The 14,333-nt window shown below is 39.4% G+C and overlaps 1 protein-coding gene across 1 annotated transcript in view; it reads left to right on the forward strand.

The window, feature by feature from the left end:
* Nucleotides 1-243: 243 nt before the first annotated feature.
* zgc:66433 (uncharacterized protein LOC321250 homolog) overlaps nt 244-14,333 on the forward strand; it is a 38,445-nt gene continuing 24,355 nt past the window's right edge. The window contains 2 exon segments of the mRNA XM_047340564.1: nt 244-902; nt 10,367-10,416. Coding sequence (XP_047196520.1) covers nt 885-902; nt 10,367-10,416 — 68 coding nt within the window. The 5' untranslated portion in view covers nt 244-884.

Raw genomic sequence — 14,333 nt, forward strand, 5'->3', positions numbered from 1 at the left:
TCACATGGCTTTCAAAGGTTCACAACTAAAGGGGTTGTTATAGTACATCTGTTTTCAGTATAGAAATAAAACCTTGGTATTTGTCAGTTTATAAAATAATTCATTTTGAACACAACTAAACAGTGGAGAGAGAAAAGGAGGAAGAGTAGAACCGAGTCGGAGGATAAGGTCATGGGGGGCAGTCGCTTGTTCCCACTTGCCTCCTCCCTCATTCCTCCCTCTTTATCTTCCCCCTCCAGCCCTCCCTCGGCAGTATTACCAGCCGTGGTTACTCGGAGGAGAGGAGCGAGGCATGCAGCAGCCACTCACTCATTTTGTCAATTGTTTTTCCCTCTAGCTGACTACCCGACACTGCGAGGACTTGTATTATACTTCCGAAGCCAGGATTAGACAGGGGAAAAAGTCCTTTTCCTGTTTTTGAAGACACATGTGATCCTGATTCATTTCAGAAGGACATTCCTGTTGTTCTAAATTTCTACCTATTCATTTTGAGCTTCTTGTGTGGTGTTCTCAACCTGCTGTGATACAACCAGGGCTGCCCGTTGGAATTGGCCGTCCTGCATCAGACGTTCTGATCTCTGGAGAAATGTCTGAAGTCTGACTTTAGTGGAGCTCCAAAGGGGGAGGAACCTCACAGGATGGTTTGACTTTGAAGAGAGAGTCATCTACGCTCGTGTCCTGCATCTTCTCTGCTGCAAAGAGAGAGAAGTCATTGGTTTTCAGGAAGGAGAAGTAGACTGGTGTGGAAGTAAACCACCAGGTGTTGGATGTGAGGGTTTCATATTCCACAGACCAGGGGAAAACCCTAATTTTTTTTTACAAAGACTGAGGACTTTTCAAGCTTTTGTTCCACGTCAGTGTTACAACATGGCTGGGATGTATGGATGCTTCAAGGGCAGGAAGTAAGTTTCACTCATTAAAAAAAAATTGTTTTGACATCACACCTGACAACATAATATTGCTCATTCATATTGCTTCACCGACATGCCCAGTCACATCATGAACACCGTTTCCAAATCTGTGTCGGCGGACAGGGGTGTAATTTGGCTCTTTAAAGGGATCTGTCATTTTCAGCACATAACAAAAACCATTGACAACAAGATAACACAGGATATATATATTATGTTAATGGAGAAACACTCTAATACTTGAACTCCTTATTCACAGATGGCCATATTGAGTTGAGCAAATAAATAAATCCTTCTTAGAGGGCACTGATTCTGTGTTTTGTTGCACCACTCTACTAAACCTTTTGTTTGTCTTTGTTTATTGAGACAATTGATGACTTGTAGTTGGCAGTAACAGTCAGCTGTATGACTCAGAGCTGACTGACTGAATACTCTGTTTTTATACTGCGACTGACAGGTTTTTCAGAAATTCCCACAGCTGAAGTTTGATCCTGACACAGAATCAAGTGGATGAAAACAAATTGCCCTGGATCAAATCATGTTGTTTATCTGTTGATGATGTGATACTTGATATCTGCAGCTATGAGAGTTTCTTTTAATTTAAATCTGACTTGTTCTGCTCCTGCTGATGGAAGTCATCACTGCTTTTAAATATAGGACTCGGGGCTTGGCAGTGTGATGGGACCACAGAGGGTTCATATAATGAGGGCCTTTAGCTTTTTGACTTCAGTAAAGAATCTTTTTTGTACCAAAGCTTAATAGATGTGGTGTTGGATGCACTGACACCCACGTCCACTTTCTTTATCTTTGTCCTTTCAGTATCATGACATGGAAACAATACAAGCTTGTATGGCCACTCAGCAGAGTTGACCAAGACAAACATTTTGTTTGTGGGTGTGTGACGCAGCGAAAGAAAGTGAATAAGAAGGAGAGGGGATGAGTTGCATGACAGCTGCACAAAGATTCCACTAAAGAACCACAACTGTGTTAGCCTGGAATTCACTGAAACCACAAATAACTTCTCACCACAAACTGGGAATATGCAGGAATTGTTGATGTAACAGAGTTGACCCCGACAAACACACGACTGATGGTGCCTTCAAATACAACTTGTAAAGACAACACGGTTGTTAGGTTTCTGGCAATAAAAAAATCATTTCTAAATTATATTCTTGTACCTTTTTGTCTTCCTTTTGTTTATTCCAACTTCATGTTAAAAACTGACAAACCAGCAGGCGCCAACAAATCAAACTCATTTATTTGTAGTGTTGCCACGACTTATTAACTAAAAAGTCATGGCTCAACACTCGAGCATGGTAAACACAGAGCTGCTTTTAAACAGCTCTCTATCAAGTAAAGATTTCAAGCATGTTAAAATGGACCTTTTGATATACCCCTCAACTGCTTTGAGACCATAGCTGTTAAACCTGGGTACAGGAGGCCTGTTGGATGTCACAAGCAACAATACAACAGCAAAATACACAGCACAAGAGTTTAGTGAGTGGTGTCTTAACAAAACTAAAAACACAAGTAATGGGAATTGATTTAAATGAGCTTCTGATGTGGCAAATGTTAACAAACGTGTCTAGCTAGCATTTTCGTGTGTCACCGTTATTTAATGTGTGTATCTAAAAATATGTATTTTTGAATTGCAGTTATGTTTCAAGGAAAACAATTTGCAGTTTGAAATATATTAACATTACAATATCTAGACTTAAATCCAGTCAGCTGGAGGCAGAGCAAACTGACAGTTACTGGATGAGTGAAGGCTGTTTGACTCCTCCTGCTGGGTGTCAGACCGTGGGGTCTTAAACACTCTAAAATGGTGTATATTTTCAATCATCTGAATCTTTGGCTTAAGGAAGTCTTTAATATGTTAAAATATTAAGCACTGCCTTTAATAATTAGGTAGGTCTTAATTATTTTAATTCTCATTTAACGCTTCTTCAGTCACACTCTTAAATGTGGTTGTTTTTGTTTTTTAAGAGAAATGTTTTGGCAGCATACAGATATTAGCACGCTGTAATAAAACAAGACCACTGTGGAAGTGATAAGTGAGTATACAACACCCTGGTCAGAACTTATCTCAGTTCAGTCAGCTTGGCTATGACAAGGACTATGCATCCTGTCTCTGCCTGGAGTTTGTGAGATAACTAGGATACTTCACCTTATCTACAATAACGTGGGACTCTGATATTCCTCCACATCTGTCATACTTGTCGTCTTTCTTTAATTTTGTTCATGATTGTCTTGGAAAAGTCTTGAATTTAACTTGTTGAAACCTGCAGAAACCCTGTTCTAGGTTAAACTAAGAATTCGGAATGGTACAACTTTAAACTGCATGTGTCTTGCATGAGAAGGAAGCTGGACTGGCATAACAGCATGACTAAAGGTGCAGGGTTGATGGTTTAATTACCCACAACCCACAACCCAATTGGTTTTAGTGGAACATTTTAATTCACAGAGAGCAGAGCAGAAGTAGTTTTTGCAATAGCGAGGCAGGTTCAACCCCATGTGCACGGGGGTTGCAATAAGGCCAAAGACAAGTGTGCGTTCTCCCTCTCTCATCAGGGCCCATCTTTCCCAATGCTTCCTTGATCCTTATGTAACCAGAGAGGGATGAGTTTGCTCAGCAGGAATGGTGATGCAGCTGTAAATGAATGTAGACTGTACAGAGTGACTGATGAGCGTGTTTGGTCAGTTTCTGTCTGAGTCCATGTAAGGCCTGTTGCTAAGAGAGCAGCCCCATCTCACACAGGAGGGGACTGGAGATGGGGGAGAGATTGGAGCAAAGAAAGAGAGCTGGAAGATGAGAGAAACCCCCAACCCCAAATAAGTGTTTTTCAAATTGCAACCAAACCACAGGGATGAAAGGCTTTTTTCGAGCCATCTGGACAATAATGTTGCTCTGGACAATGATTTTAAACTTGAAGCTAACATGGAAACTTTATTTTAGTGCAACTCCGTTTAGGAATAAATAATAAACAGGCCAAGGATCAGAGTTAGGATTTTTCTGGTAAGATGTAGTTACATCTACACCTAAAGTTAATCCATTTGTTAAAATAAACACTATGCAACACTCTGTGTTTATCGATCCATCACGTCCAGTAGTTTGGTTAAAAGGTTTTTTGTAAGCTTGTGATTTTCCATGAAACCACTCAACCTCTGACTACTTTACCCTCATTGTGTTCCAACATGTGCAAACCCTGTTTCCAGCCAATGAATAACCATTGTTTTAAATAGTTCCGGCTGGATTACTACACTACTAGTCCAGATTAATACAGTCAGACGTGCTGGAATAAGAAGCTGAGATTTATTTTCTTACTGTTCTGGGAATTTCTTTGCAACAGAAGGTCTCTGGTTTTGTTTCAGACTCTGAATCACTGCCGTTGCATGCAAACACACACATTGCCACTCACTGGACTCGAACCAAACCACATTTTATAACTCTGGGATTTCCTCCGTTTACTTAACCAGGAGGAGATGAAACAAATAATAGTGCTCACATTTGTTTTTCTAAACCCAAGTGAGTCATATTTTTCAAGATGTGCCCACAGCAGTGAGGTAGAAAATACATGACTACAATGTCATGATAACATAATTATGGACATTATGGATACCACATGGTCAAAAATACAGTTTTATAGAGCACTTTCAAAACTGTTTACCACACGACTGGCTTTACCTGGGCTCGCTTATGTGACACATGGAATTCCAGTGAGAAATTGCTCTAGTAACAATGTAGCTTGTAACCATGACCCCTAATTGTAACTAAAAACACGAAGTCCATGAGAAGTGAACGGTGAGTGTCCCAAAATATCACCCAACAGGACAGTTTAAATGCCCCCTGCTTACAAGTGATGTTAACATTTTAGAAACGTGGCATTAGTATGAAAAGTTTAGAAAAAAAAGCTTTTTTCCATTCAGTACTGGACCCTTAAATAAATTCAACAAGGTGCCATGCAGTACTGTCAATCTCTTAGATCCTTTTTGAATTTTAAGGCATGGAACTCATTAGGAATTAATTTGATTGAATAATATCCTCCTTAGTCACTGGATCCTTCTGACCAGGCGGGCGTTGAATGGGTCAAGAAGGAAGTAGTTCAGTTATAAAGGTATGTGTGGTTTGATGTGGGGTACAAACCGGCAGCCAGAAAGAAAGGAGGGAATGTGAGACAATGACACAGGAGGTAAAGAATGGATAAACATCAAGGGGTGGAGGAAATAAAGAATTGTTGTGTTCAGCTGTGATATCTGGCCACATTCTTTATATACTTCTCATATCCTTTTATGGCCCTTTGGAGATGGAATAGACAATAACAAACCCTCATGTAAAAGCTCTTTAACATGTGGGAAGAGAGTAATGGGAGAGTGAAAGATGTTTGTCCTGGGAAGATGAGACCTTTTTTACGTGCTGTTCTCCGTTACTCATTTTTAACAGCCAGAATTTTTTCAGGATGTTTTTATCCAGCTTTTAATTTAGCTCTGTTTTGTGGTGGATCAGCAGGCTCTATTGAAGGCCCTGTTGACCTATCAGTAGAAGAATCTAATAAATAATGATGGAGGAGGACACATGCAGGCAAAGCCCTGCTGATCAGATCATCACAACACCGAAGTGTATGAGAAGCAGCGTGTGTGGGAATATTTTAGGTACTACTCCCTAAATGGCCAAATTACCAAGTAAATTATTTGCAAACTGTTCATCAGATGATCATTTTAATGATTAATAGCATGCGCACAGTACAGACAACAGAATGATGATTTAGCTTGAGCCTAAAATATCATAATTCTATGTATCATATCTGATTTATTCCAGCATGTCAACTGAATATTAGATTGTTGTAACTTGTGATAATTGGGTGCCAAAAATGGGTAAATCTACACCTCCTCAATTTAGGTGCACAGGGCTACTTTATGTGTTGCACACACTGAGAAGTTGACATTCATGCTGGATATGTCTGTGTATACAACATGCCTGTCTCCAGCTATATCTGTACAGAGTGGTTCAGCCCAGTCCGCCTAGTTTATCATTTCAGCTGCCTGAGTCACTTCTGCATCTTTCTCGGTCTCGCTGTGGAAATTGAAGGCTTGTGGTTTGTCATTGATCCGCTAACAGCACATTACAGAGGCTGGTTCATCTGCAGTTCCTCCGCTCAGTCTCTCATCTCGTCCTACTTTTGCAGGGACTCAAGTTCAGGACTTGTTTTTCTGTCTCAAATACAGTTTGGGGAATAGTTTCCACAGTTCTCCGGCCAAGCACCTAAAAATGTGTCTTTTTTATGTCTCCCAAATGGATCCCACAGTGTGTTGTGCTGATGGGGATCCCCACTACTGAAGTAAGGGGCTAACAGAGTTGTGAAGTTAGTAGTGCAGAGCCCGTTTTAAACCTGCCTGTTAGGAATGGGCTGTTTGCTTTGTCTGTGGTGGTGCTGGTTGCAACTTTTCTCTGTGAAACTGAAAAAGTGACCTGCAGTAATTGAGCCAGATCTTTGGTCGCCTGTTTAATCAAAGTTTATTAATATTAAAACTATTGTTTGTTCAAATTGCACCGAATTTGACACTTTGGCACTTCCTTGACGCCGATAATATGAATGACCGGTTCTCAAGATGTGCGAGCCACATACAGACAGAGATTTCTGGAATTAGTAGATGGATAACAGTTATATACATTCTATGTATTCACCAAAACTCCGAAGCCTCAAACATCCCACCTTTTCTTCGGGTCTTGTTTTAAAATGTAAAGAAAAATACCTTCTCAAACCCTCTGTGATGGTCTGTGAATGAGCAGCTCTACTCGCGGTGATGGAATGTATGACAGAAAACAGAATTTCATTCATAAACAGCGGCAGCTCGTTGTGCTCTAACAGCTTTCACATGACTTGAGGTTCAGCTCTGCTTTCTCTGTGTACAACCGCACAGCTAAGCAGCTTGTTCTGTTTGAGCCAAATGGGAAATCATCACTGTAATTTCATCATGTTGTCCAGGGGAGAGGGCCATACTAGGTTTCTCGAACTTGTGGCAATCTGCGGCCACAGGCGTCGGATTTCATACATGTTTCACTCAACAATGGCAAAATATTTCTCTCAGAAGCTGCCATACATGGTGCATTAGTCCTTTGCTAAGCTCTCAGCTTCTGTCCCTGCTTCTGACTCATTGTAAGTCACTGTGCTCACTAATTGTTGTAGTAATGTAATCAGGTCTATATTAGCCCACTTAGTTAGTTAGTGCTGGTGGTACAGAGGGATTAGAGCTGGAGTGGATTTGTGTTGTAAAAGCTATGAATCCAATACGAGGCCTACTATTGAATGTCGTTAACTAGATGTATTCATTTTAGATAGACAAGAAGATACAGTCAGGACGCAGAGAAATTATTTCATTGTTATGATTTGGTTCATTAATGAATTAAAGGCTTAATTAATTCAAACAAAAACATAAACATAAACTCTTGCAGAATCAGAGGGTGCCAGAGTTATGAGTTAGTCTTAATAGGAAAAAAAAAAAAATGGATCATGTCCGATTCAGATAAGATTTCCAGTTCTTCCAGTTTTATCACATTTTTTAGTGGCATGTCTCAGAAAAAGTCAATCTTTCCATTATATAAATTTCCTGAACTATTTCTATCCATTCCAAAATGGGTGGAGACTCTTTACTCAGCCATTTCCTGGTTATTGCTTTCTTACTGGCTGCTTGTAGTATTTGTTGTAAATATTTATGGGATTTTTTTTCTCCAGGTATATCCCACTAACATTAAATTCAACATCTGTAAAAGCTTAGTTTCTGAGTTGGGGCCCATGCCATTGGAGGACGTTCAGCGTTGTCACATGCAGTCAGACATCATGTCAGACATCTGCATGTCGGTGTTGCTAAGAGCCAGTTAGTCAGCATCATAAGCCTGTGGTACGATGAGTCTGGCACCAGTGCCTCCACTGAGGGATTAAGGCTGGACTAGATTGGATTTGCTCTACGTCAGGACAGGATCCTTGTGGACATGTGTGTTCATGAGTCTTCATCATTCACTCCCTTGTTTTTCTGGATTTCTCTTTAATTTGCTTTAATAGTTTCCTCCCCTGATAGCAGCACTGATCCTAGACACTGGTTGTTTTCACTGTTTATACCTGGACTCTGTTCAGTCATGATGCATCTGTGTGGTCGAGATTTGGACTCTGTTCTGACCACATCAGCTGGACGAGACTTAATTAACAGCAGATGGCGTGGCACTGAGGTGTGTGTGTGTGTGTTGTTTTTGTGTGTGTGTGTGTGTGTGTGTGTGTGTGTGTGTGTGTGTGTGTGCCTAATTGTTAATGAGGTTATTTCATCTGTCTAATAAAGGCAGGCCTCCTACTGGTCTGAATACCTCTACTTGTTAATCCATTGTTATGTAATGAGCCTGATACACACACACACACACACGTACAAGCACAAAAACATTCCCTGTCTCGATACGCGCACACACGTAAACTCATCGGCTTCCAAATAAAGCTAATGATGTGCCTGAGAGTGTTTACACTGGAGTGCAATGCTGGAGAAGGATTAGCATCTGAAATAAAGATAAAGTTAATAAACAGCTGCCAGAAGACCGTCCTCGGAACAATGCAGGATGGAAAATGTTCATAATTAAAAAGTGGTCTGAAAGAAAACAATGCTCCCTAAAGCCAGGCGGAAAATGAAAACAAGTAAAGCACTGAGATGACTGTTGTGGTTTTGCATTTCGTAGAATAACAAGTTCAGTTCATGAAGTGATGTAACCTGCTCTTATATACGAGGATATAAAGTAAAGTGGGAGCTGCAGCTTGTTAAATGCTACACTGTGTCTGTCAAATGGAGTTTTAGTGTTTTGAGAAATAGCTCTTCATACAATTATATTGTTTTTCACACCCTCTTTAACATGTCAGATGTTATTATGTCATATTACGTTCAGCTCATGCAATATATTTGTTTAACACAGCAAAACAAATATGTTGTCTCTTGGAATGGTTCTAGTATTTTCCCTCTCATTTTCATAAGGTGGACAGAATATTAGAATCACCAGGTGCAATATAAATACTCAATGTAAGACTGCTTTTTCCCATGATTGTAAAATAACAGAGCTGATTTCGAACCAGCCTCATTATTCATTACCGCCACCAAGGAGCTATGTTTAATTACGCAAAAACTACTCAATTGATTTCCTTTTCATTTTGTGAAAGGGTGGGGCATGACCCAAAGAAGAGCCCATAAAATATTGGTGTGGATCCAGGTGGGGTGGGGGGGATTTAGGGTGTTTTTCAGCATTTTCACTTGATTTCTCAGAGAATAGTTCGTGTTTAGGGGACTGATTTTTATGAGTGTGTACAATCTGGTGCAGATCCAAATAAAATCCAGATGTAGTGAGTTTAAATTTGGTTTTATAAGGCGACTGTTTGGCCTTGGTAGAGGTATGATCTCTACTAAGTGCCATTCTAGTTGTATCTAAGCTATCTAATGTGGGACAGAAAACTGAGCCTGGTCCACTTCCACCTGCTGAGCCTCTGGGAGACAAACTGCATCTGAATGTCTGATGGTGTAGAAATTGGATCCTTGATTCTTTGTATTATGCTTTTCACTATTCCACTACATGTCTACAGTGGAACTCTTTACTGCAGCTTCTATAGGTAGCTCACAGCAAATCAAAACATCCCTTAAAAAACTGCCCATAAAGACTAGGTCTCATGCAGGGATGTGTTTTTATAGTGCAACCCAGAATCTGGAATTTTTCAAACAATAATGTCAAATTAATAATTTGATCGATGAAAGTGAGCCGGCAGCAGACATTTAGTTTCAGTCAATAACACTGATTTGACTTAATAGCATGTAACTTATATCTTTACTCAGCTATCGTATAAATATCTGATTAGAATAAAATTTCAAATAACTTCAAATAAATTAGTTGATTTAAAACAATTGGTTGTGGTGATGACAAAGTGTGAAGTTATAAAGCTACCACAAGCTGCCATTATAAAAGCTATAAAGCTCTACAAGCTTTATTTTCTTCTCTAATTCACAGACTTCTTTCATTCCATCTTTTTGCTTATTTACAGTAACGTGTGTAAATGGGTAAACAATCTTTCTACGTTCTTTGATTGAAACCCTCAGCTCTACAGTGGAAGGCCTCTGTGTTTACTCTGAGTCTGTTTTGCCTTTCTTCTCCCTCCTCCTGCTAATATTCGTCTGTTTATCTAACTGAGTCTTCTTTCTTTTCATGCTGCTCTTTCCCACAACCCCTCGCTCTGACCTCCTCCCTCCTTCTGTCTTGTGTTTGTCCCTGTCCTCTGTTTTCTCACTGTCTTCTCTCTCACTTCTCCTTGCACTTTATTGATGTGTCCCCCACTCATCCTCAATATTTCTTTATAATTCTCTTGCCCTCCTCTCTTGCTGTCTTTACAAATCCACCTCTCCTCCATTCCTCACCTTTCCCTGTCATCCCTCCATCCTTCTCATAGATGAAGCGGAGGATGTCACCATGGGGAGCCGGCTATGGAAGTGGGCGCAGGTCAGTCATGTTGACCCCTGACCCTCTGATCTTGAACCTGACACTTGCTCAGGATAGTAAAACACACATTAATCTTTGAACTTCTCCCTTTGTTGTAGAATCTCATCTGTGTGTTGCCTTAAAGTGAGACGCACTCTCCATCAAATGAAATTTGAAACTGAACTTAACAGAACTGAAGGAAGAGTTTAACATTTTGGGAAAAACTCTCATTTTCTATCTTGTTCCGAATTAGAAATGGAGAGGATTGATACTATGTCCGTATGTTAACTACGACACAGAGCTTTAGAATTGTGTTTGTTAGCATATTTCTACATTTTGGAGAGAGCCCGGCTAAAGCTTTTTTACTTGCTTTCTTCTTGCTAACTAAGCTAACTGCTAAAGTCTCGCAGCATTGCAGACATATCTCTACAGCATTTCCAAATGGGAATTGTTGTATTGTATTGTACCATATGCTCTCTATGTCATTGCATAATCCAAAAGTAGGTTGCAGCTGTCAGTCGGTTTACTGTGTTTAATTTTTTTCTACAAATTTTAAGATAATAGCCATAGTTCCTAAAATGTTAAACTACCCCTAGTTAGGGTATCAGTCCTTATATTTTCAGTGATAAATGAAATGCTGTGATATTTAGGATAACTCTACACTTCACCCTGAAATATCTCAACAGACAATAAAAGTACATTTTATAATGTTACTTTATTTTTTTCTTTTAGTAAATAGTATGTATATTATAGTATGTTCAGTCTCCCCACCCGTCACAATAGTCCAGTGGTTGTGTTGTAGGCTGTTTCCCCTCTCTCTCCTTCACTTCATCGTTTTCTGAGCTCATATCAAAGACAACATGTGTGCGTCTGTTTATCTGTGTTTGTTTCTGTCCATGTGTCTGCATCTGTTTCCTAGAGATGTTAATAAGGCTCTTGAACCTGTGTGTGTGTGTGCGTGTGTGTGTTGAACTCTTGGTTGTAGTGTTCCTGTGGCATCAGACAGGAAATGGATCAGTCCAATGTTATCAGCTCATAACAACAACGTCAGCCTGTGTCTTTTCATGGCCAAAATATTACAGACAATGAACTGAAATAAACAAAAGTGACAAAAGATACAAATCTCATTTATTTGTATGTTTGTGTTTCAGTTCATGATAAATGAGAAGAGGGTGGCGTTAATGATGGTCATGACTCTAACAAGGGTGTAGATGATGGTAATAGCTAATGATTATGCAATGGTAATACTGACGCAAGCCCTTCAGCACGTCAACAAACTCGGGAATGTTCCATCTGTTTCTATAATACAGACTCACTGTAAACACAGTTGACAAGAAGCTCTCCAGCCGCTTCCCTAATAGAGAGAAGGAGCCGGTTCACTCGAACAACAAACGTGAAAAAACATGGCTGTTCCTGTAAACGCTCCAAAAAGAAACAACGATTTCTCCACCATATTATAATATAGTGTATTATAGTGTATTGCAAAAACAGACCTAACTCAAGCTCAACTTACCAGTTTTCCTGGAGCTATCAACCATATCACATGGTCTTCAAAAGCGGAGTTTGCTCAGTTGTCATGGAGACGGTTATTCTGATAAACCAGCTCAATGGCTGTTATGATTTTATACAGAGTGCTTTAAGGACTTCTCGTCTGTGTTGGCTCACAGTTATCCAAACTATGTTTGTGGTTTGGTTTGCCCTGATACCACGGTCATTAGTTATGTAACACATGAAAATGAAATTAGTTTTAATATTATTACTAGATCTTGGTCATTTTAGGTTTTTATTTAATTTTCTGCTCCTAGAAAATATCCTTTTGTTGGATTAGAAGTGGAAAAAAAGGATATTTTGCAGAGTTGAATGAGAAATTTTACAATACTCATATTTGTATGAGAAGCAGGAGGTTAGCTTGGCTGAAGTGTGGCTAAGAAAATATGCTAACCAAACGCATCTTAAACTTGGTTATGAACTTTTGTTTTATCTGTACGCAAACAAAAAGTTTTAACTTTACAATCTACATATACCTTTTAACTTCTATCGCACAAACTCTGTGTAAAAATGTTGTCATCTATCATTTTATATAATTTGTTGATTGTTAGCAAGATTATTGCACTAGGCTAGCTTTTTCTTCCTACTTCCATGCTGAGCTAAGCTAATCGTCTCCTATGGCTCTAACTTCATCTTAAACAGAACGATCTTTGAACGTACATCTCTGCAAGAACCAAATAAATGTTATTTACTATAAAACTGTTACTTTAAGGCCAGAATACTTTTATAGGTCATGGACTCTTGCAGACAAAATAAATTAAAATTGAATTACAATTATTTAGACCTTTTTAAGTCCTGGTAACACTTCTGCAACATGTTACTCTTATGTATTATCTCTATCATTTATCTTTAATATGCTCATTAGTGTTCATCTTGGTATCATATAAAACATTTGGTCTATCGTACCGCTATACATCCAATTTAAGGTGTAACAAATCTTCTAGTTCTACTAAATCTATTGTGACCAAGAGGATGGATGCAAGTGTCCCTGTTACCATAGAAACATCTATGGAAAAGTGATTGGTGGCTTAACATATAGAGTTGACAGTATGGGATGTGAAGTTAGTTCTTAAAAAACAAAGTACTTAGAAATGTAATGGTTACCCAAACCAGTGAAGAATCTGTAGCTTTTTTAGTTTAGCTGGTCTCATTGTCCTTTTCACCTCCGTTCACTTATGTGATATTGCACATCTACATAGCCGTGTAGCCCATCACATCATATGTTCAGGAGGCTTAATGGCTTGAAGCTTATAGTTATGAAAAGTTCCTTTATTAAGTTTGGCCTAAGAAAACATTCCGTTCTCTCCTCTCCCCAAACACTGTTCTCATGACCTCCATAACATCTGTGAATATGACTGCACTAACACTAATGGTGACACAGCAACAATTATTCTGAGATATCAATTTACCAACCACAATATCAGTAATGAGTCGGCTTCCTGCCAAACTGCGCAGGAAATCGTCTGCATACAGTGCATAGCTAATTAGATTTGAGACTAGAATAGGGAGTCATGAAAACTTGGTGAATTAATGGTCCCTCTGTATGAGAGAGAGAAGCTGGTTCATCATGCTGGGGCTGAACTCTCACATGACCTCAAACTTCCTGTCTGCTGGAGGAGGTTCAATAACTGTCCTCTTAAATCAAGTGGAGTGACTGATTAAAAATCCCATAAGAAACTGGGTTTGCAGATCAATGCTTATACATTTCTCATCATGTTGATCCTTATCTGATACTGAGATCTGATACTGTTGCCTCAAGCAGCAAAGGTTCACGAAGCCAGAATCTAATGCGCTGCATGTGGGTCTTTTTTTTCCTCTCTTTATTCAAGAGGGTGGTCCTTCAGTTTGAGAGCAGGACTTATCGACTTCACGTACAGATTTTGTAATGCTTTCACTCAAAACCCTGCGCTCGCACTTAAAATGACCATGTTTGTACTTATATTTACTGCACTCCAGCTTCAGCTCTTCTCTGCACCGTTTCGTGAAACATCTGCTCTCTAATTATTTTTTTTTGTGCAAGTTTGTCAAAATTCCCCAACCAATAGAACGCCAGGTGTAATGTTGATATAGTGTGTAGTGAAATTGTCCCACCCTCGTTGTCGGTGTGTTAGCTTTACTTCTTCTAGAGTCCCGTACGGACAGTTACTTTAACCAGGTTCATGCACTTCAGCCCTCCACTGCTTTAATATTACACCAGCTTCCTGTCTGTGTGCTTGACACCCTTGGAGTGGACACTGGATTACATGGAGCAGCAAAATCAAGGATCTTTTTATGTCATGGGAGCACTGTTCCTATTTCAATCCCCCTGTATTTTATGAAGAATAGTACCAAAAGCAAAAATAACCAAGTCATTTGTCATTACTACACCTGACATTCTATTGGTCGGTGGA

This window comes from Hippoglossus stenolepis, chromosome 7, assembly GCF_022539355.2.
Source record: "Hippoglossus stenolepis isolate QCI-W04-F060 chromosome 7, HSTE1.2, whole genome shotgun sequence".
Lineage (NCBI taxonomy): Eukaryota > Metazoa > Chordata > Actinopteri > Pleuronectiformes > Pleuronectidae > Hippoglossus > Hippoglossus stenolepis.